Here is a 22,938-nt window from a genome sequence, read left to right as displayed (position 1 = left end):
GGCTACTCACACTTCTCTGAAGTCTCTCAGCCCCACTCACCTCACAGAGTGTTTGTTGTGGGAGAGGAAGGGAAAGGAGAATGTTAGCCGCTTTGAGACTCCTTCGGGTAGTGATAAAGCGGGATATCAAATCCAAACTCCTCCTCCTCCTCTTTCTAACATTGTCCCTGAGATTGCAGTAGATAAATGCGAGTTATTTGAGTTTGTTAGAGCATTTTGACTATGGGAAACATTTGCTGAATCATCTCACTTTTCCAGGCAGTTTTGGAGAGCCCATGGCCCAGCAGCAATCGCAGTGGTATATTTCTCTGGACGAAATTGCGAAATGTGGTACAGAGCATGGCACAATTTAGGCAATGTCTCAGAAAGTCAACGCAGGCTATTTCAATACCAGGTAATCCTACAGACAAGCTTCTGCAGAATCTGGGTATAAAGTGCTCTCTCGTTGGCTTTGAGGTAGCATTAGGGGGGATTGATCAAAGATCCATGTAACATAATTTGAGAAGCGTCAAGCTGTATCTTGTTGGAAAGAGAGTGGGGGAAAGCACCTTTTCCCACCCACTGTGAGACTACCCGCAGGTATTCAGGTGCTGGACAATGGTTTGTCAAGAAACAAGTTGGGAAGTTTTTGATTAACGACAGCTTTCCATGTCCTCTGAACTTGGGCAATTTGTGGTTAATTTCAATTGTGGTTGGTAGAGCAAGCCCATTTCAGCTTGTTTTCATTAACCAAAAATAAGATGATCTACAGTTTATGATGTGATGGCATTGCTAGAGATTTTGATTCCCAATTTTTAAAATTTACATATTCTTTATACGCATATAATTGTGTTTTTTCTTGCGTTTGTGAAATAGCTCAAGCGCGTTTTATGGGCGAGCAATTCATAAAAGTACAATGGAACCTCGGTTTTCAAACGTAATCCACTCCGGAAGACCGTTTGACTTCCTAAAAGCTTGAAAACCGAAAGCAGAAGCCTCAATTCAGTAGGGGAACTCTAAACAGAAGCTGCGTAGCATGTTCGGCTTCCGAGAATCGTTGCCAAACCGAAGCAGTTACTTGCGGGCTTTCGCCATTCGGGTTCCAAAACGTCCGTCAACAGAGACGTTCGAGAACCGAGGTTCCACTGCAATTAAATGCATGCTAAAAGAAAGCAAATATGAAGGTGAAACGTAAGCTTCCGATCTCTCTGCTGCTGCACTGGAGGGATGGAGTTGGGGAGGAGGCGAGAGTTATTCTTAATGGTCTAGCGCTTTCTCCGAATGCAGCCAGATGCTGTCTTTTCTCTTTTTCCAAATATTCACGTCTCTTGTATCTTGTATTTCACTGTTGTTCCTGTCTTCAGCTCCTCAGATGCTCACGGCTGGAAGTGATGGGGACACGGTGAGCCATGATAGTGTGACTAGTTCTAATGATGCTAACAGTGGGGAGCACACCTTCTTCGTCAGAGACTTAGTCAGGCTTGATTCCATTGCTAATCACTCTAGCACAGGTACTAGATACGTTGGGTTTCACTAACTGCACACCCTCCTCCCGGTTCAGGGGTTCCCAATTGGTGGTCTGTGGACCCCAGAGGGGTCCGTGTGACCCAACCAGCGGGGTCCGCGGCACCATCCACATAACAAAAACTACCATCCACATTTTCCAAAGTGGGGGTCCTACTTTTGGCTTTCGGAAAACGGGGTCTGCAGTCCTTAGCTCACTGGGAACCACTGTCCTAATACATTGCTGACTTGAATTTCCCTTGCGTCGTTCTGTCCGTTTGCAAGAAATTGTGTACTGTGACATTTTGAGAGTTAAAACAGCAGAATCCACCAGGACACAGTTCATGGGGTCATCATCAGGAAGCAAATGGCATGTATCAGTCACAGTCTGAGTGCATGTTTTCTTTGGAGGTCTTTAAGCAGAGGCTTGACAGGCATATGTCAAGAATGCTTTGATGGTGTTTCCTGCTCGGCAGGGGGTTGGACTGGATGGCTCTTGTGGTCTCTTCCAACTCTATGATTCTATGATCTCACTGTCCGTTCTCCCGCATCTCATGATGTGGGTCCTAAAGAAGGAATAACTGGGGACAATATTAATGGGAAAGACTGGGGGGGAAGGGACATGACACAGAGTGCTGTTGATTAATAATAAGGAAATGTAGCTCTGTGTCAGCTTGGAACTTGAATTTGCCCACCCTAGAGCAATTTGGTCTTCAGAAGCCAGTGGATAAGGCAAATTCTTGTACAGACATGTAATCTGTTGATAGGAATAGAGCATGCTGTTCAAATTACAAATTGGCAAACAACCCATTGGCAGGAAAAGCATTGTGTTATAAGTATATAAAAATGTATATTTGAACTTGGCTTACGTTTCGGGGAGGGAAAAGGGGAAATTGCTAAGAAGCAGGTGCGTACTCAATATGGAATATAGTGTTTCAGCTAAAGACAAATGTGCATTTAGGGTTTTGTTTGGTTTTTGCTTAGCTCTGTGTAGTGTATTTTTTATGAATACTCCTTAAATGTTTTCTTCCCCCTCCTTCAGCCTTTCAAATGATATACGTTGTGCATTTTAAATAAAGACAAAACTGTGAAGGCATTGCCACACACAGATCTTCCTCATAACCTGTCCATGTTTTCCCTCTTCTCTCACTTTCTGGACTAAACTTTCTGACATCTTTCCTTTTTAAAGTGTTTTGAGTCTCTCTTTCCTGTGTAGATGGCCTGGCTGTTTTTGCCATGTAGACGACTAAACATTCCTTCTCTCTGATCTCTCTCGCTCTGCTTCTTGCTCTGTGCTGTCCCTTGGTGCCGCATTTGTCCTTGGTGTGGGGTGCAGACTTGCATGGCGCGAAGCCTTGGAGGCAAATGTGCACTAATTCTGCCCTTGAATGTTAACCACTCCAGGTAAATTTTCCCATTTATTAATGGGGTTCTTTTTGTCTCTTCGTGTGCACAAGGAGTAGGTAGAGGGGTGTTTTTTTCCCATAACCTGATATTGTAAACAATGACCAGTTGGTGCAGCATACTTACTTGGGACCCAGGTAGCACTGTGGGTTAAACCACAGAGTCTAGGGCTTGCTGATCAGAAGGTCGGCGGTTCGAATCCCTGCAAAGGGGTGAGCTCCCGTTGCTCGGTCCCAGCTCCTGCCCACCTAGCAGTTCGAAAGCACATCAAAGTGCAAGTAGATAAATAGGGAACGCTCCGGCGGGAAGGTAAACGGCATTTCCGTGCACTGCTCTGGTTCGCCAGAAGCAGCTTTGTCATGCTGGCCACATGACCTGGAAGCTGTCTGCGGACAAACGCTGGCTCCCTCGGCCTATAGAGTGAGATGAGCGTCGCAACCCCAGAGTCGGACACGACTGGACCTGATGGTCAGGGGCCCCTTTACCTTTACTTACTTTTAAGAACAAAGTTGGGCACTTTCCATTAATCGGTTAACTGCAGCTTGGCCACAGTGCCAGGAAGCCCCCTTGCCAATAAGCAAAAATGCAGATCCCGTTTGCCGTTAAGCAAGCTATCCTGTAAGGAGATGTACTGCAGAACGTACTTGGCACAAGTCCATGTTGCATGCATTTCTGCTTCTGACCACCTCCGTGTATCTAATGGACTTAACGAGGGGGCTATTGCAGAGAGATACTGGGTTTTCTTAGGCTCTGTGGCCATTGGGTAGCTGCTGGGATTGGCAGCCGCCGAGATCCCTCATTCTGCTGACCCTCAAAGGAAGATCAGCAGCACAAATGAGAAGCTGGAGGTTGCTGTGCTGCGGGAGGCCTAGACCCCAGAGGCACAGCAGAGGTCTGACCGGTTAATTCAGTAGGATTGTGGCCCTGTATATGTGTAATGGGCAAGTAGCTAACAGCAGTGGGATAACTAGCTTCTATCCCAGAGAAGAGCAGGCTAATGCATATTATTGTGGGGTATGTGGCCAGTGCTGTTTTCTAGAAAAAGGTGCCAAAACTCACCATGAACATCTTATCTCCCTTGTTCTCTTATAATGGACGCGGGTGGCACTGTGGGCTAAACCACTGAGCCTCTTGGGCTTGCCGATCGGAAGGTCGGCGGTTCAAATCTGCAGTACGGAGTGAGCGCCCGTTGCTCTGTCCCGGCTCCTGCCAACCTAGCAGTTTGAAAGCACACCAGTGCAAGTAAATAGGGAAGGTAAACGGCATTTCTGTGCCCTCTGGTTTCCGTCACGGTGTCCCGTTGCACCAGAAGTGGTTTAGTCCTGCTGGCCACATGACCCGGTAAAGCCTTGTGCGGACAAACGCTGGCTCCCTCAGCCTGAAAGCGAGATGAGCACTGCACCCCATAGTTGCCTTGGACAGGACTTGGCCGTCCAGGGGTCCTTTTTGCCTTATAATGGTCCTTATTCCTCTGGGGAGAGTTACCATTTGTCAGCTTCAATAATGTCCTGCTGAAAATTCGCTCTGCAGATCAGACCTCAAACAAACCTTTTCATTCTGTCTCCTCTGCTGCTCTTTCCCCTTCGCACTCCAAATATTATGTGAGGGTAATTTTTGTGTGCTAGGCACCAAGAGTCCCCCCCCTCTCCCCCAATAATGTAAAACATCAAATGTGGGCTTGCCGATTGGGAAATGATTTGCTAGAAGGTGTGTTGCATTTTTCCTCCCTGCAGGTGCTCAGTCCGACCAGGGCTATGGTTCTAAAGATGAGCTTGTAAAGGAGGATGCAGATAGTCTCCATACAACAGATACGCTTGTAGAAAAAGCGCTTGTTACCAAAGGTGATGACTTAATTGGAGGTACGGCGTTGACCATTTTATTCGTTTCAGTGGTGCTTCATTAAGTAAAGCCAACGGACCTTGTGTAGTTTTTGATCTTGCTAGGGAAAGCACACGTTCAGTATGCTTGCAGCCCTCCACCTTAATCTTTCAGAATAAAAAGGTTGGAGAAACAAACAATTAATAAAACACAGCTAGAATTTGCTAGGCTGTGCTTTTTAATAGCCAGGAGAAGTTTGGCTGATTTGACCCCCCCCCCCCATTGTTGACGCTCTCTGTGCAACCTAGCTGTCGGAGACCCTCTTGCATCAAGAGCTGGGAGTCTCAGGGCAGAAAGGTTCTCACTCTTGCCACTGCTTGTTCACCTGGAGGGGATGGGGAAACAGGTAGCAGCAACAACAAGAGGAAGCAGCAGGGGCTGGATCTGGGGGGCTGGGCTGGCAGTGGGTCCCCTGCTGGAATGTGGGCTGAGGTCGGTGCCCAGGGGTGCTAGTCCTGACTCCTGACTAAGCGACTACCAAGAATCTGTCTGCTATCTGAAGTACTGAGAGTGAGGGTGCTTAGCAAGTACAGTGGTGCCTCGCTAGACGAATGCCCTGCTAGACGAAAATTCCGCTTAACGAAAGGATTTTCTGATCAGAGGTTGCCTTGCTATATGGCGAGATTTTCTATGGCCACCGCTTCGTCTTGCGAAGCGTGGCCATAAAAACCTCTGATCAGAAAATTAGAGCATTCATCTAGCGAAAGGGGAACCAGCTGTAGCAAGGGAAGAAGGCAAAGGAAGCTCAGCTGAGAGGCGCTGACAGCTGTCACCGCCTCTCAGCTGATCTCCCTTTGCCTTCTTTCCATGCTGCAGCTGGTTCCCCTTTGTGTTCCGCTGGTAGAGACCAGCGGAACACAAAGAGGAACTAGCGGAGGAGGAACTAGGTGTCCGCCCGCTTACCTTCGCCAAGGCGGCGCTTTCTTGGCGAAGGCAAGGGGGCGGGCTAGGTAGGTGTCCCCTGCTTGCCTTCGCTGAAAAAGCCAGGCGCCTTCTCAAGTCCACTACGATCCCCGCTCTGTGACAGGCGGGATGTGGGGTAAGCGCAGGAAAGATCCGGCTCTGTCGTTGGCAGCAGCGGCGCTTGCTCTCTTGGCTCGGGGAAGCGCCTGCCTGCCTTCCCCGAGCCAAGAGAACAAGCACCGCTGCCGCCACCAGTTCCCCCCGGAGCCCATAGGAACGCATTAATTGACTTTTAATGCATTCCTATGGGAAACGGTGCCTCGCTAGACAAAATTTTCGTAGGACTAATTGAGTCCTGGAACGAATTAATTTCGTCTAGCGAGGCACTACTGTACATGTTATAAATTGTGGAACACCCTCTCCAAAGAGATCTTGCATCTCCTCCTCATTGCTGGCCTTTTTAGTGTGCAGCCAAAAACTTGCCTTTTCAGGGAAGTCTTTGGGCTGTTTTAGGGTGCTGTCAGCAATTTCATTCGCAGACACTATTCCCTTGCCCCCCCCTTAAAATGTTACCTTTTGTGTGTGAGAGTGTATGGAATTAAACTATGTTTTGTTTGACTAAAGTTACGCACCGCTTGGTGGTTAAAAACAAAAACAAAATTCAGCACCTCAAAGTGGTTTAAATTTAAATATTTAACAAAGTATATGAGTGCCAGAAAAGTATTGGCCTGGCCTAAAATTCTATTTTATAAACTGGTAGAAATGATACCTCTTTGCTGCAATGCACTGGTTTTGAGCTTCTGTTTTGTTGGCAGAGCATTTAACTCTTTGCCCTCTCTCCCTTCCCTTTTGAAGAATTTTGTGTTGCCGATGAGTCTGCTGAAAAGCCACGCCATCATGCAGAACCACACAGTCCGGTTGAAGTATCTGTCCACGCGTCATGCAGCATTGTCAAGATTCCCTCTTGTGTTTTTGACAGCACTGGCAGGAAAAGCAGCAGTGGTGAGTTAGTGAACACACTTTGGTTATTGTAGCTATAAAGCCTGGTCCTGCCCAAGATAATGTCTTTGATGTGTCAGGTGCTGGAATGTATATAGGAATAATAAAGACCAGCGCTGCTTGTGAGTATATGCAGAAGGCCCTTCCTCTCGCTGAGATGCTTCGCCAAACACCTGGGACTTCATGCAGCGGGGGAGGGAGAGAAATAAATCTCTAGCCACTTTTGTACAGATTTAAGCCCTGCATTTAAAAAGATTAGTTTGGCACTTAAGTCCCTTTTGAACTTTCCAGTAGCCTTGCCCAGCGAGAGGTTTAGGGCTGCAGCTGTTTTTATTTCAAAAGTGTCCAACTTTAATATTTCTTGGGAAAGCATATTGAATGGAACGTGTAGTTTTGCCTGTCAGCTCATCAAATTATTTTGCTTTTATGTTTTTTGGTGGTCCCTCTTTGGGATTCTCCTGTGCTTTTCATGCATTTTGCATTTCCTGGACCGATGCATCGTTTTATTCACGCTCACGCTCTTTGTCTGTTTAAAGGAACGGCGTCCAGTCCTCTTTTCATAGCTCAGGATACCGTTGAGGATTGTGTGTTTGACAGCAACACTTCTCCCAAGAGAACCAGCGAAAAAGGGAATAAAAAGCAGAAGCTTTTTTCAGAAAGAAGCTGCAGCTTCAGCTCTGAGAGCAGGGCCGGCATGTTGCGGAAGAAAAGCAGCCTGGATTTGAATTCCAGCGATGCAGCCATCATGATGGGCGCGGATGCAAAGATTCTTACGGCGGCTCTATCCGGGACCAAAACATCACCACCGCCCCACGTAAGCAAAGCCCACAGCTTTGACACCGCAGGTGGCGGGCTGTTCTTTGACACAGACACGGCCAGGACTCGTGCGAGCGAAAATATTTGGGAAGCAGAGTCTGTTCTGGAGGAGCCCGAGGAAGGGCAGGAGCAGCTAGAAAACGGGCACGATGACCCTGCGGCCAAAGCGGACAACGCCAGCCCCAAACCTCTTGAAACCGCGCAGGCGGAAACCAAAGACGCAGCGAACAAGAGGAATAGTTTCTATGGCGTGGCCAGGCCTGTTGAGCGAGAGGATGTTCAGGTGGGCCTGGACCCTTTGTCTTTGCTGGCAACCGAGACCGCAGAGCCCAAAGCCGCCGAGGAGGAAGAAAAGTTGATGTCGCCGGTCGTGGCGCGCAACCTGGCCGACGAGATCGAAAGCTACATGAACCTGAAAAGTCCCCTCGGCAGCAAATCTTCCAGCATGGAGCTCCACAGGCCGGACGGCGTGGGCCAAGAGGCGGCCTCCCCGTCCCTCCTAGGCCCTTCTCTCGAGAGGAGGTCGAGCTTGCCCTCCGATTCCGCTCTGCCGCCAGCCCAGGTTCCGAGCGCGAGCCGGAAGAGCCCCGCCGTCTCCAGGTCCAAAACGTTCACTGGGAGACCAAAACAACTGGCCCTTTCGCGTAGCCAAAAAGAACGGTCGACATCTTTGACGGGCTTGGGCAAAACTTCGCCGCAGGCTTCGCTGGGCGCGGTCGTCACAACTCTGTCTGGTCTGAAGCTGGACCACATTTTATCGGGACCTAAAATGGACGTCCTGAAGTCTGGAATGAAACAAGCGGCTCATGTTGCCAGCAAAGTGTGGGGTGCTGTGTCCTCAGCATATAGCTATTCAGACGATGAGGTAAGTTTGAATTTGTTTATTTTACTGTTTCATTATTATTTTTAAAAAATCTTTTTTTGGTTTTACAAATATAATTTTATAGAAATCCATATACGTGTCCATATATAGAGATCCTCTGAATCTCAAGACTCCCCGCCCCCACAAAAAACCCCTTCATGGGTCCTGTTGTCAACATTTGAAACTTTATATTATTCCAAAGTCTATATTTTATATCAATCCATATTATCCAAAACATTTGTTACATTACAAGTGAGGTTAAAATCCTGCTGATGTTTTCATCTGCCTGCAATGATCTCCTAAATATATTATAAATTTTTCCCATTCTTCTTCTTCTTATTATTAAGCTTTTGTCCTCTTGGTTCCTGAGCTTTCCAGTCACCTTTGCCATTTCGGCATAGTCCATCGGCTTGGTTTGCCATTCCTCTCTGGCGGCGACTCTTCTTCCCATCTTGAATGTATTTATTTATTAACGGTTTCTAGGAGCCACGTGATAGCTTGCTCTTTACAGGCAACTCCCAATTTTTGTGGGGGTTACATTCTGCTCTTCCGCGTGTGTAATAGCGTGAAATCACGTATATTGGAAGCACCCTGGAGAGTTCTCCTGAATCCCAAAGAGAATGTCCTCTTTGGGGAGGGTCTCCTCATGAGCTGGAGGCATGTCAGGGCTTTGCTGAGGCCTCCTTGGGACGCGGGTGGCGCTGTGGTCTAAACCACTGAACCTCTTGGGCTTGCAGATCGGAAGGTCAGTGGTTCGAATCTGCACGACGGAGTGAGCTCCCGTTGCTCTGTCCCAGCTCTTGCCAACCTAGCAATTTGAAAGCATACCGGCGCAACTAGATAAATAGGTACTGCTGTGGCAGGAAGGTAAATGGCATTTCCGTGCGCTCTGGTTTCCGTCACAGTCCTCCGTGCGCCAGTAGCGGTTTAGTCCTGCTGGCCACATGACCCGGAAAGCTGTCTGTGGACAAACCCCGGTTCCCTCAGCCTGAAAGCGAGACGAGTGCCGCAACCCCATAGTTGCCTTTGACTCGACTTAACCACCCAAAGGTCCTTTACCAGGGGTCGGCAACCTAAGGCCCATGGCCCACAAGCAACCCACGGGGGTCGTTTTACCGGCCCACGAGCCGCCCACTCGGAGAGTCCCCGTGCGCTGCGCTAAACTGGTGCAGTGCAGCATGGGGACTTGCTTTCACAGCGCTGGAAATTGCATCTGTGCAGACGCCGGAGATTGCAGGTGCGCGTGGAGGGGGCTCTGCGGCAGTGAACCAGCCCAGGCAAGGTAAACCTTGCCCACCCCTGTCCTTTACCTTTACCTTTACACCTGCCTAAGAGCTGACTTCCAGGGTGCAGCTGCTGCTTCCCCGCCCATCAGTTGCCCCTTCTCTCCAGCTCATGTGGCTTCCTTGACTGGCACAAGTACAGAGAAGAGGTTGCCCTGCATGTCTGCTCTGCAAACCAGCCTTTCGGCTGTGCCAGTCCACAGTGGAACCTCGATGTCCCTCTGGCTTGCATGAGTGGGGCAGAGGTGTTGGATTTTGTTTTGAATAGTCATTACTTTAGTGCCGGTCTAATGTAAACACTGTCTGTTTAAGAGAAACAGGTGCAAGCGTTTCTCTTAATTGCTCACAGGCGTGGGCTCTGTTTTTTGTATATAAGGCTCTGCCAGAAAGCCTTCTGCATCTCTTTGCTAGATCTTGCAGTTTGATACATCTCGTTATGGATCACTCTCTGTTTGTTCTTAGTTTAAGAGATCCCTTTAGTTAAACCTTAGTATAATTACTTTGTTTGCTGATAGTTCTCGGGTAGTTTAATGAGAGTTTTGTGGGAGGTTTTTGTGGGAGGTTTTGGATGTGGGAGAAAGTATTTATCTTTAGTTTAAAGCCTTTAGAGTCAGTTTTGTTTTTCCGTTGAAGAAACCCAACAGTTTATTTTTCATCTGTATGCTTTGACAAGCATACAGCTAATAAGGGGTTTCACACAAGGCAGATAATACCCTACACTCTTGGTGGTGTTTTGCTTAGCCAGGTCAACTTCTAACTGCGCATACTCTGCGTGAAGCATACTTTAAGGGGCCACTGGTAACTGGGTGATTTGTGTTTAGTACCCAGTCTTTCCCAATATTATTTTTACTTTTATATATTACATTCCAATAAGAGGGACAGGATGGCTTCCGCAGCAGCAGTTCTACCCCCTGACATCAGCTGTTAGACCTTCCCCAGAGGAGGGAACTTTGGATATGGGGTTTCAAAAAAGAGCCCCTTACGCTGTGAGGTCTACTCCTTTTCGAAATGGCAAGGAATTTCAAAAGCAGTTTCTTCTGTGAACAGCCTGCTGTACAGAGGGATGGGGAAGATGGGCCAGAATTCCACCAGCTGTGCTCAAACCCATAGATAAAACCAAAGAAGGTCATTGGAGCCTGGCTGCATATTCTGTCTATATATTATGGCCGTTTCCCCCCCCTCAAGCAAAGTTAAGTTTCCCAGCTCTGCCTCCAAATTCCTTCCGGCAGTCCTCTTCTGCTAGCTGTTCTTCGTCTTCTGACTGCAATGAGTTGACTGCAAATGCTAGGCATTTAGGAGACAAGTTGCACTTGAAATAAAAGTCCGCTACCTTGCTTTTTTCCCCTAGAGTGATCACTGAATGTCAGAGAAGCAACGTAGGTTGTCATTGATAAGGAATATTGAACTTGTCTGTCATTTCTCCCCCCCCCCTTTCACCTGAAGGAAGAAAGCAGCCGACCTGACTTCACCTTTGCTGCTGGCTTTGAAGATCATATTCTAGGTGTCAATCAGCCGCCCAAAATGGGAATCGCAGGGCTTGCCACCAGTGAACTTGCCCAGAGCACGACCAGCCTTGGAAGCAGCAACAGCAGTGGCGATGTAGGGAGGCAGCCCTTCCAAGCAGGTATTCTCCTCCCCTCGCAGCTAGGGTGGGCTGCCTGACACTTGGGGTCAAGGTGCTGAAAAGTTCTAGCTGCCAGGTAATTTGCAGGGTTAGAGGAGCCCCATTGCCAAAACTCCTGGGTTAGGTGTTTGTGGCATTCAGCATCGAGGAGACCAGGAGGGTATGATATGATAGCCATGTTCAAATATATCAAAGGATGTCATATAGAGGAGGGAGAAAGGTTGTTTTCTGCTGCTCCAGAAAAGCGGACAGGGAGCAATGGATTCAAACTTCAAGAAAGAAGATTCCACCTAAACCTTAGGAAGAACTTCCTGACAGTAAGAGCTGTTCGGCAGTGGAATTTGCTACCAAGGAGTGTGGTGGAGTCTCCTTCTTTGGAGGTCTTTAAGCAGAGGCTTGACAAGCATATGTCAAGAATGCTTTGATGGTGTTTCCTGCTCGGCAGGGGGTTGGATTGGATGGCCCTTGTGGTCTCTTCCAACTCTATGATTCTATGATTCTATATATGAGCTTGAATCCTGCTTCTGATTTCTCCCTGGGGAGAGAACAGTGTCCAAAAAGGATCACAAGGTGCTTAGTCAATAACATGTTTTCTTTTCTTTTTTCAAATACCTAGTTGTGAGAAAATTGTAGGTGTCATATGTTTCATTTTGACCGCTAGGGTCCTACTGCCGGTGTGCTAATAGTTATAGATGGCCAGTGTGCACATTCAACACTTGGATAAGTAACTTAGACAATCTTGTTAGTCGCTGATATCTGCTACGGGGGTGTCCACAATATCTGGCGCTCTAAAATGGGCCTCTTTTCTGCGTCGGAGATCCATCAGCAGCTGTCTCGCATATTATGCAAATGGATCATAGCCCCTGAAAATGAAAAAGGCAACATGCAATGAAATTGCCAGGTTTGAATGGCACCAGTAACGCAACATTGTGCGAGTTCACACAGGGTGGATCTACCCTGGGAGGAAACAACGCTATAAATAAGTCGGAGATTAAATAGTTATAACAAAAGAAAAGAAAAAACGCTATGTAAAAATTGTATAGAATACTTTTTCTCTCTCTCTGGCGCCATCTGGTGTTGCATGTCTATAACGAATTTGAAACGTTGTTTTTGACTAACGTAGCTGAGTCCACAGTTGAGATGAAAAGACAACATCCCTTCAGTAAGGCTTTGCAGTTAGTGGATTGGATCCAGATAAAAGTGCACCAAAGGGGACTAGAAAAAGCAGACTTTGCTTACTTCCTTTCCCCACTGGCAGCCCCTCTGACAAGCCCCTCCCAAGGGCTCTGGCTACCCTTTGGATGGGCTGTGCTGGGAGGATCCCCTCCCCAAGTTGGGTGGAGAAGCCAGTCTCCCCCATCATAGCTCCCACTGATTTCCAGGGATCTTCCCTCTGGGTCCAACTCTACACCTATCAATATCACAAGCACAAATGTATCAAGACTATAAAGCAGTACCTCGGTTTTCGAACGTCTTGGAAGTCGAACGTTTCAGTTTTTGAACACCGAAAACCTGGAAGTAACTGCTTCGGTTTTCGAACACTTTTCAGAAGTCGAGCGTGCCACGCGGCTTCCGTATTGAGTTTTCCATAAGTAAATGCTTCCGGAATTGCATGCTTTGGCTTTTGAACATTTCAGAAGGCGAATGGTCTTCTGGAATAGATTACATTCGAAAACCGAAGTACCACTATATATATAAAATACCTGTTTAGGCTTATCAGCATACCAAAATCGGTTGTTCCTACGTTTCTCAAGCTGTCTTCACATTTTCCTCTGTTGCCTTACCTTCAGCCTTGAACGTGTTCCCATTCCGTTTATGCAGGTGAAGTTCAGATCCCAAGAAGTATGAAAGGTCTGGATTCGGAAAAGTCAGAACATGGTTCTTCCCACAACACCAGTTTGTCCAGCATCTTCCAAAATTGCGCCATGGAGGTAAAAATGGTTTATCTTCTGCTCGATTTATTTTGAGGGGTGTTGGAGACATTTCTTTTTCTTTTCTTTTTTTAAGTTTTAAAAAAACAAGTTTATTAATCAATTTAAAACATGACATAGAACAAAGGCATAAATGGCAACAGTGTAACACAAAATCATCCAATCTTATAAATCATGACCATTGCCTATATCTATGCAAATCTATGCGAATAAAAAGATACCCCTCCCCCCTCCCCCTCCCCCCTCCCCTCTTTAATCCTTCCCTTACCATCATCCCTCCCTCCCCTCTGTTACCCTCTTTCCATATCGTACAATATATATGTTATATATATACAACAATTTCAGAACAAGAAGAGAGAGAGAAAGTCCAATAAAAATCCTTGAAACTATAAATGTTAACTCCTTCCTGCCATTTTCTAATGTATTCTTAAACTTGTGCGAACGTACTACACCTAGTATACTTCTCTATTATACATGTCTAATACGTTCATTTTTCTTCATGCATCAAAAACCATGTATATAAATTTAGTTTTTCTTTCCCCCCTTCTTTCTGTTTAATCAATTATTACCAAATTATTTATGGTTTATCTTCTGCTCGATTTATTTTGAGGGGTGTTGGAGACATTTCATACTATCAGTACTTAGTGGAACCAGATCTTGTTTATCATTATGTAAAATGGATTGAAAACAAGCATTTCAAGGTTTTTTTAAAATTAATAATAATAATAATAATAATAATAATAATCAAGTGAACTATTTTTAAATCTGCAACAATTTCTCTTTAAAGTTCCACTTGAGAATGCTCACTTTTCAAGTGATGACTTGAATACATTTTGTTCTTCAGATTCAGCCTAAACTGAATTCATTGCCTTTTCAGACACAGCCTGTATATTGTCCATCCACACACAATGCTCAAAGGACCATGGTTGAAGCAATTGCATACCCCTTGTGCAATAACAGTTAATAAAATATGTTACAAGAATAAGGATTATTGATCTACTGAGCTGTGTTAATTAGGGGAAGCTTTGAAGGAACTTAAAAAAAAAACCAAGAGCTCCGAGTTCAAAATATTTGCAGATTCCCACTTTCATAACGGGATTCCACTTCCTCTTGTTCTCCCTGTAAGCCAACCTTGTACTCTCAGAATCTGCTTCAGAAATCCCATTATGCAAATGCCGCCTGTTCTGTTCACACGTACAGCCTCTGAAACGCAAAACCCATAACAGTTTTAATTAGTTGTTGTTGTTTTGTTAGGTCTTAATGTCAAGTTGTTCCCAGTGTCGTGTATGTGGAGCTCTAGTTTACGACGAAGAAATCATGGCGGGATGGACTGCGGATGACTCTAATCTGAATACTACATGCCCATTTTGCAAAAGCACTTTCTTACCTCTTCTTAATGTGGAATTTAAAGACCTGCGTGGTCTTACAAGGTTGGTTCATTTGCTGCTGTGTGAATCCTTGGTCTTTAGGTGCTGCGTAGATAGTTCCAGTTCCATCATATAATAATAATAATAATAATAATAATAATAATAATAATAATAATAAATTTTTATTTATACCCCGCCCTCCCCAGTCAAAACTGGGCTCAGGGCGGCTAACACCAATAAAATTAAAATAAAACATAAAAAGCAATTAATTAAAATACAGATTAAAATACAGTATTAAAATTTAAAATGCAGCCTCATTTTGAGTAGTCCATAAATCCAAGCCATGAGGGAGGAAAACACAGGGGTCAGACTAAGTCCAACCCAAAGGCCAGGCGGAACAGCTCTGTCTTGCAGGCCCTGCGGAAAGATGACAAACCCCGCAGGGCCCTGGTCTCCTTTGAAAGAGCGTTCCACCAAGTTGGGGCCAATACTGAAAAGGCCCTGGCCCTAGTAGAGGCCAATCTAGCCACCTAATGACTCGGGCTCTCCAGAGTATTGTTGTTTGTGGACCTTAAGGTCCCCCGCGGGGCATACCAGGAGAGGCGGTCCCGTAGGTACGAGGGTCCCAAGCCACATAGGGCTTTAAAGGTGAAAACCAGCACCTTAAACCTGATCCTGTACTCCAGCGGGAGCCAGTGCAGCTGGTAAAGCACTGGATGAATGTGATGCAGCTGGTGGCAAATTAAAATGGTAGCGTTTGGTATAAAGGACATTCCTCCACTTCCTTTGACACCTGAACCGTCCTTTGGCTATATTTCTGGCTTCTCTTTCTATTTTCTTTTCGCACAGTAAAATAAGTGTGTGCAGTTTTTTTCTTTCATTTAAAACAATTTTATTGCCTGAGAATGTGTCACACAATAATGAATTGGTGAGTGACTCTCACTCATTTATTTTATTTTTATTTACAACTAAAATGAAATATCTGTATCAATTTATAGAGTCTAACAGTTAATGGCTGAAGCCAATCGTGAATTCTGACTATAGTTAATGTACCTCAACAGTAGGACATTTTGCATTCCAACCTTTTTCATCCGCCTTGGTTTTTTGCTCCCGTTTCCTTACTAGCTTGCTTTTGAAACCGAGTACCTCTGGCGATAGTTTGCACAGCAGCAACATTCCATTAACCACGGATTCTCTGGAGCCAAAGGCTGTTTCAAGCCCCGCTACTGATCTGATCAGTTTTGCCGAATCTTCAGATATGAACCAGACCATCGCTGAAGAAAACAGCACCGCAGCGAAGCAAAGGTACAGAAAGGAGAGAGGCAGGGGAGTTCTTAGTTTCTGGGGGAATTCATTCGGCCTCTTGAAAAACAGACATACGCTTTGTTTCAAAAATTGTTTGGAAGAACAGTGTGTATTCAAATATAGTGGACAATCTGGTGGTACTCAAGAGATCCATGTTTGTTAAGTGCAGAGACCAAGGCAAGTAGACCTGAAGGACACTGTTCAGCTTGGACACTGAGGTCCAGCTCCAAGGGTCTTCTGCTGGTTCACTCCCTGCGAGAAGTGAGGTTGAAGGGGACCAGGCAGAGGGCCTTCTCGGTGGTGGCGCCCGCCCTGTGGAACGCCCTCCCACCAGATGTCAAGGAAAGAAACAACCAGCTGACTTTTAGAAGACACCTGAAGGCAGCCCTGTTTAGGGAAGCTTTCAATGTTTGGCGTTTTATTGTGTTTTTAATACCCTGTTGGAAGCCGCCCAGAGTGGCTAGGGAGGCCTGGCCAGATGGACGGATTATAAGTAATAAATTATTATAATATTATTATTATATCAGTGTGAGGCACTCGGCTGGCTTCATTTACTGTAAAATGAGATGATTCCAAATGCCCGTCACGAATTTGCAGTGGCAGTAAACAAAAGGTTTAGTTCCAGGAAAAAGGGCTGGGCAGAAGGTGACTTTGCCCTCCCTCTTCCTTCCAGTAGCCTTCCTGAGTTTCCCCCAAAGGCCTCTGCTAAGGAAGGTTTCCCGTGGTTTCCCTCTGTGCCATCCCGCATCCCTTTCCAAGAGGGGTTTCTCGGAGGCTGGGTGGGAAAGTAATCTTCCACTTGGACACTCCTGCAGGTGGAAGAGGTATCAAAGCGCTCTGTGCTTTGAAGTCTGATAGAAATCCTTCCCTCTAATAGCAAACTCAGCTTGTAGCCCAAACTGGGTAACCGAGAGACGAGAGGGAAGGGATCAGCATGCTCGTGGCGATCCCAGGGTTTGCAGAAGTACAAAGAAGTGTCTCCCTCCCCAGGAGAAAAAAACCAACCTAACAATGACGCAGTGCTGAGGGTGGGATTCACCTAACAGGCCCTGCTGGCTGGAGGACTTCTGCCTACACCATGGGGCTTATCCCCTCTTCTCCCCATCATGTGCCCTTCCCCAAATTGGGTTGGGGGAGAACACAGGGAGATGAGAGGGGATGCGTGCACCTGGGAAACGTCCACCGTAGCGTGACGTTGAATTCCACCCTTTCGTTTTAAGCGCTGGCGCTGCAGGAGGAGGGGACAGGGACCTCAAACCCCCAAGGTCCTCCGCTACAAGCAACGCCTCGCAACGAGGAGGTTCTCTGACTCGGAGCCATAGCGTTGGTGGTCCGCTGCAAAATATTGATCTCTTGCAAAGGCCGGCTCATGGCATCTCAACCGTCAGCCTTCCCAACAGCTTGCAAGAGGCTGCGGTAAGTCGTCGGCAATAATTGCTTGTTAAGCGAAACTTTATTTTCCTTGCGTACTTTGTTCTAATCCCTATCGCAATGCAAACATTCCATATGTTCTAAGGGTGATGCGTTTCAGCAACTGTGACTTTTGTTATAAAGAAAGCTGTGGAACTGTAGCAGTGTGTTGTTTTAGACTCAAGTTTGCATTTCTGCAAATTTCCCCAGCCTGGTGCCTTTCAGCTGTTTTGGATTACAACTCCCTTCAGCCCCCGTCTGGATGGTTCAATAATGGAATCATCGAGTTGGAAGGGACCCCTAAGGGCCATCTAGTCCAACCCCCTGCAATGCAGGAATCTCAGCTAAAGCATCTATGACAGACGGCCATCCGACCTCTGCTTAAAAACCTCCAAGGAAGGAGAGTCCACCGCCTCGCAAGGGAGACCATTTCACTGTCGAACAGCTCTTTAGTCGGAATCTCCTTTCTTGTAACTTGAAGCCATGGTTTCGGGTCCTACCCTCCCTCCAGAGCAGGAGACAAGAAGCTTGCTCCATCTTCCATATGACAGCCCTTGAGATATTTGAAGATGGTTCTCATATCTCTTCTCAGTCTCCTCTTTTCCAGGCTAAACACCCCTAGCTCCATCTACGCTTCTTCCTATGTCTTCGTTTCCAGACCCTCGATCATCTTGGTTGCATTGAGGGAGGCTGCATTATTTTGTGCTCTCTCAAGGGTAATGTGGCTCAGGAACACCTCAAGGTGTTTCCTTGGCGAGAGAAGCCACCCAACATTGTTTGCGAATGAATGATTGTTGAATGTTTTTCAGGATCCCTTAGCAAAAAGGGCCAATCCTTTACCTGTGTCCGTCCCATATTTGAGCCCTCTGGTGCTAAGGAAAGAGCTGGAATCTTTGTTGGAGAATGAGGGAGAACAAGTGATTCACACCTCCACGTTCATCAATCAACACCCCATCATTTTCTGGAACCTGGTGTGGTATTTCCGACGCCTGGACCTCCCAAGCAACTTGCCAGGACTCATTCTAACATCAGAGCACTGCAATGAAGGCGTGCAGGTGAGTTCTGCACAGGTACTTCCAACATGGCAGGTGCATCTGGCAATGCTTGTTGTGTTTTGTCCTTGCAAACCTTAAAAGAGGGAAACCTGCTGGCTTGTTTTGCATTGGTATCCTGTCTCCATTTCCCTTGGTGACAGACACAAATGCTGACAATATTGAATAGAAGCTAGTCATCTATTGCAGGTGTTCAGAGTCTGTTGGTGGGGGTGCATTTTGGTGCCTGCTCTTGATAGAAAGGGAAACCCCTAAAAAGCAATTGTTCTATTTCAAAATATAGTGTGTGTGTGTGTGTGGGGGGGAATACATAGTTAAAAGTGCAACTCAAAGTTAGGCACATCTCCCATTGGTTTTCGACGGAACAAAGTTAAATCCTTCAGTAAAATAAATCACTGGGATTTAAAGTGCTGAACTTTGGAGAGAATAATAAGAGTTAGAAAACAGCTTGATCATTTAGGCAATAGCATGGGTTTGTTGGAGAGAAGATTGTGATTTGCTTGGGAATGTGTTTAGAAGATGTGGAACTGATGGTTTAGAAAATCAGCTTCAGCTATGGATTACATAAAATAAGGCGTTTGAGTTTAGAAATGCAATTACTTGAGATGGCGACTGGTTTCTGTGGGGACAGTGTGCTCTTTTGGTAAATGTTCATAAGCCCATGGGTTTTTCAAAACCAGCTCCGTAAACAGATCAATATTGTGGATAGGATGCAAATCCTTTCCCGTTTCTGAAATGGGCTTTGTTTAAATGGGAGGAGGCCATGTGCTCTAGACAAATGTTCCTTGCTAGAGGACTCCACCAGCACAGGGTGAAATTAGCAGTGTGCACCCGCCATTGCAAAACTGCTGGCAGAGAGCTCAGTCTGGGGCAAAGTGATAAGAAAGTGTGTTTCCTCTCTTCTAGCTTCCTCTGTCAAATTTGTCTCAAGACAGCAAGCTAGTGTATATCCAACTTCTGTGGGACAATATCAATCTTCACCAAGAGCCTGGGGAACCTCTGTACCTATCTTGGAGAAACTTCAGTGAGTAAAGTGTACATTTCAAAACGTGTTTTGAGACTAAGACTCCTCACCTGCGCTCAGCGGGCACCCTATTTGCCCATCTTTCCCAAAATGGCTGCCCATGTTCCTTGATGGGTCAGCACTCAGACCAAGCACCCGCAGCCTTGGTGGATGAAAAGCTTGGATCCAGCTGCTTGGTGGGTAGTTGCTAGTACAATCTACTAATGCAATAGGCCAGTGGTTTTCACCCCATGTGCCATGGCACCCTGGGGTGCCTTGAAGGATGGTCAGGGGTGCAGCGGGCAACGCTGGCATCTGTCCCTCATTCCTTCCCTTCCTTCCTCTGATGCCTTTTCACGTCTCTGCCTCCCAAAGGCTGGCACAGCTGTTATTGCAGCAGCCCTGGCTATAAGCTCCACAGGCGAATGGTGCCTCTGGGAGGCACCTCTTTTTGGGGTGGGGGGCGGCTCAGAGACCAGGGACGGCAGCAGGAGCTGCCTGGAGGACTCCCAAGGAGAGGGGAGAGGAGGCTGGGGGAACACTCCACAAGGGAGGGTGTTCAAAAAAGGGTGAGGCCATGGGCGTAGGCAGGGGGGGCAGGAGCCCCCCCTAGAAGCAGGGCCGCTGGTGGCCAGCCTGCCCCACTGCCCGCCGCAGCCCGGTGCCGCCTCCCTTCTCCCTGGCTGGCTGTGGGGCGGGTGGAGGGAAAGCCCCAGAGCCGCGCAAAGAGTTTGGCTGTCTTTCCCTCCACCCGCCCCACAGCCAGCAAGGGAGAAGGGAGACGTCCCTTCTAGCCGGCTGGCTGTGGGGCGGGTGGAGGGAAAGCCAGCTTTCCCTCCACTCGCCCCGGCGATCGCGGAGGGGGAGGAGGGGGTCGGAGCAGCCCGATTTTGGGCTGATCCTGGCGCCCCCTCGCCCCTGCCGATCATGGCTTTCCTTGCCCCACTGTGGCTCCTCCCCTTGCCCCCCCTAATTTTGATCCTGGCTACGTCCCTGGGTGAGGCTGCTGGCTCTGCAGACAAGGGGTGACGTAACTGGGCTCCTGGGCCCCACAGGGGTGCCGCAGAAAGAATGGAGTCAGTCAAGGCAGCCATGAACCCAAAAAGTTTTAGAACTTCTGCCGTAGACATTTAGTGTTGAGGACAAGCTCTCCTCCAATGCTCACGTACTGTGTTTTTGATAAAGAATGTTTTGCCATTCTTTACGGCAAACAGGTTGGTTGTTCAGGTGGTGGCGGTTGTAAACTTTAGGTATTAGGGCTGGAAGACCTCTTCAATTCTGTTGCCAGTGTTTGAATATCAAAAAGATTTAGGGCCCAAACCCGTTTGGGTAAAAGATTTGGAGTTGAAAATGTGGGACCTTAAGTCATGGTGTGGCATCACTGAAACAGCATCTTCCATTTCTCCAGCTATAGAACCACAACAGTCGGGACCAACCCCTGGGAGCTGTTATTGGGGCAGAATGCAAAAAAGTCGAAGTGGTGTAAAAATTTGAAAATGCTCCCTAATTGAGAATAGCACTTGTGCATCATCTCCCACCATTCCGCCACATAACCTTGATATGCCAGCATGTTGCCAGGCTTAGGAAGCTGTCTCATCCTGAATCAGATCCTTGGTCCATGTAGTTCAATATTGCCAGCACACGGTTGGCGATGGCTCTCTAGGGCAGAGCTTTCCAAACCGTGTGTCGTGCGGCACCTTGGTGTGCTGGCTGCAGTGTGCAGGTGTGTCACACAAACGCTCTTATAAGGGGTTAGTTTAACCTCCGGTTTGCTAGTAAAACAATTACTGTGCCGCGAAATGATGCATGTCTAAAAAGTGTGTCACCAGCATGAAAAGTTTGGAGAGCTTTTCAGATCGGGAATACAATGGTACCTAGACTTACTTTCACCTCCAGTTACGTAGCCTTCGGGATACGTACGCGGCAAACCCGGAAGTATTTTTCCGGGTTTCGCCGTGCACGCATGCGCAGAAGCAGTCCCTCTAGTTGCAGAAACCTTGGGATCCGACCAGAGCTCCGGAATGGATCCCGTCCACAGCCGGAGGAACCACTTTATTTCCTACCAGGGACCTTCTACATCGCAGCTGTAAAGCCTAGCCTGAAAGCTGCTTCTCCATTCCTCCTCCAGTTGCCAAAACGTCTTCCTCTCTCCTCCTTTGCCCTGCATTTCTTCCTTCATTCCCTCATCTTTTCTTTCTCCTGTCTTCCCCTTTCTAGCCTCTTCCTTTCCTCTACCTCTGCCTTTGCTCTGTTGCTTGTACTTTTCTTGACTTACATTGAGTGATGGCTTCTCACCTTTCTTAGTCATCATTTGTTGATTCCCCCCCCCCCCTAGATTCTACAGAAAAGAAACCTTCTGCGGTTTCAGAAGAGCAACAAGCAACAATCACTTTAGCTGAGAACATCAAACTGAGTATTCAGAACAACGATGTCGTGAAACCCATCAATCTCCTCGTGCAGAAAACTAAGCAAGATAGGAAACGACAAAGGTAAAAGGGAAATGCCACTGACTCCACAAAAATATGGGGCGAAAAAGTAGTGGTGGTTTTCAAAGTTCCTTGCATACTTAGCACTGTGCATAGGAGCATTGAGATATCTGTGGGGGAAGTTACCCTGGCATTAAGGGGCATGCAGTTGCTTCCATGGGAATCATTGGAGACAAAGATCGCCGCAGAGACGGCAAATATGGATGCCTAAGTGTAAGAAATATCGATATGGAAGTTTAGTGTAAATTTTTACTGTTTTGCTCTTGCAAAGAGGAAACTATATAATGAAAGGTCACACTGACATCTAGAGCAGGGGTCGGCAAACTACGGCCTGGGGGCCGGATGCGAACTCATTAATCCGGCCTGCGAACCTTGCGGATCCCTCCGCCCGCTTGGTCAGTCCCCGGGCTAAACCAGCGCGGCGCCCTCGCCGTGCGGGGACTGACTTCCGCAATGCTGACACGGCTTCGGATTGGCTGCAGGAAGATCCTGCAGCCAATCCGAAGCTGCGGGTGCCTCTGGGCGACACCCCCTCCTTCCCGCTGAGACGGCCGCGTTTGGCCAAGAGCTGAGCAGGAGGATGTGGCAGCGGTGGACAGCTTGGGCTCTGCGCCCCACGGACCCCTGGCCAAGGCAGACACCGATGCCGCTACTGAAGATGAGGCAGGGGGTGCGCTTTTGGGAGAGGGTGGGTCTGGCCTCCCACAAGGTCTGAGGGACAGTTGACCGGCCCCCTCCTGAGAAAGTTTGCTGACCCCTGTTCTAGAGCCTTTCAAGAACACCTTCCTTGTGATTTGCATTACCCAGAAAGCAGCTGACAAGTATTGGAGCTCTTAAGACAATGCAGATGGGGCTGCGTTAATGAACGGTAAACCATTTTTCCCTCAGGAAAACGCGTGACTGTGCTAGACCTAAAAAACGCACTCACAGTGACATTTTTTACCTGTGAGAAATCTAGTTCCATGTAAAGTAGTGTAACTTACAAGGCAGCATGTGGTTGGATAGGCTAAAGGGAAGGCTGAACTTGTCTAATTTCTAAACATGCATTTTACAGGAGCTTTTACAGAGAAATTCTTTTCCTGTCCCTGGTCTCACTTGGGAGAGAGAATATTGACATAGGTAAGATACGTAAG

At 47.2% G+C, this 22,938-nt stretch overlaps 1 protein-coding gene across 2 annotated transcripts in view; it reads left to right on the top strand.

Moving 5' to 3' along the window:
• Positions 1 to 22,938, top strand: part of DENND4C (DENN domain containing 4C) — an 84,891-nt gene that overhangs the window by 57,330 nt on the left and 4,623 nt on the right. Inside the window, exons 19-32 of one of the 2 annotated variants that reach the window (XM_035097102.2) lie at positions 259 to 394; positions 1,344 to 1,490; positions 4,620 to 4,745; positions 6,523 to 6,669; positions 7,203 to 8,347; positions 11,071 to 11,251; positions 13,073 to 13,182; positions 14,437 to 14,612; positions 15,675 to 15,854; positions 17,075 to 17,270; positions 18,074 to 18,319; positions 19,223 to 19,340; positions 21,655 to 21,808; positions 22,860 to 22,924. In XM_035097102.2, the coding sequence (XP_034952993.2) occupies positions 259 to 394; positions 1,344 to 1,490; positions 4,620 to 4,745; positions 6,523 to 6,669; positions 7,203 to 8,347; positions 11,071 to 11,251; positions 13,073 to 13,182; positions 14,437 to 14,612; positions 15,675 to 15,854; positions 17,075 to 17,270; positions 18,074 to 18,319; positions 19,223 to 19,340; positions 21,655 to 21,808; positions 22,860 to 22,924 (3,127 nt within the window). The remainder of the gene's footprint in view (positions 1 to 258; positions 395 to 1,343; positions 1,491 to 4,619; positions 4,746 to 6,522; positions 6,670 to 7,202; positions 8,348 to 11,070; positions 11,252 to 13,072; positions 13,183 to 14,436; positions 14,613 to 15,674; positions 15,855 to 17,074; positions 17,271 to 18,073; positions 18,320 to 19,222; positions 19,341 to 21,654; positions 21,809 to 22,859; positions 22,925 to 22,938) is intronic. The other variant, XM_035097103.2, reaches the window with a different exon arrangement.

The sequence above is a fragment of the Zootoca vivipara genome, chromosome 16 (assembly GCF_963506605.1).
Source record: "Zootoca vivipara chromosome 16, rZooViv1.1, whole genome shotgun sequence".
Lineage (NCBI taxonomy): Eukaryota > Metazoa > Chordata > Lepidosauria > Squamata > Lacertidae > Zootoca > Zootoca vivipara.
This window is presented reverse-complemented; position numbering and strand designations above follow the sequence as displayed.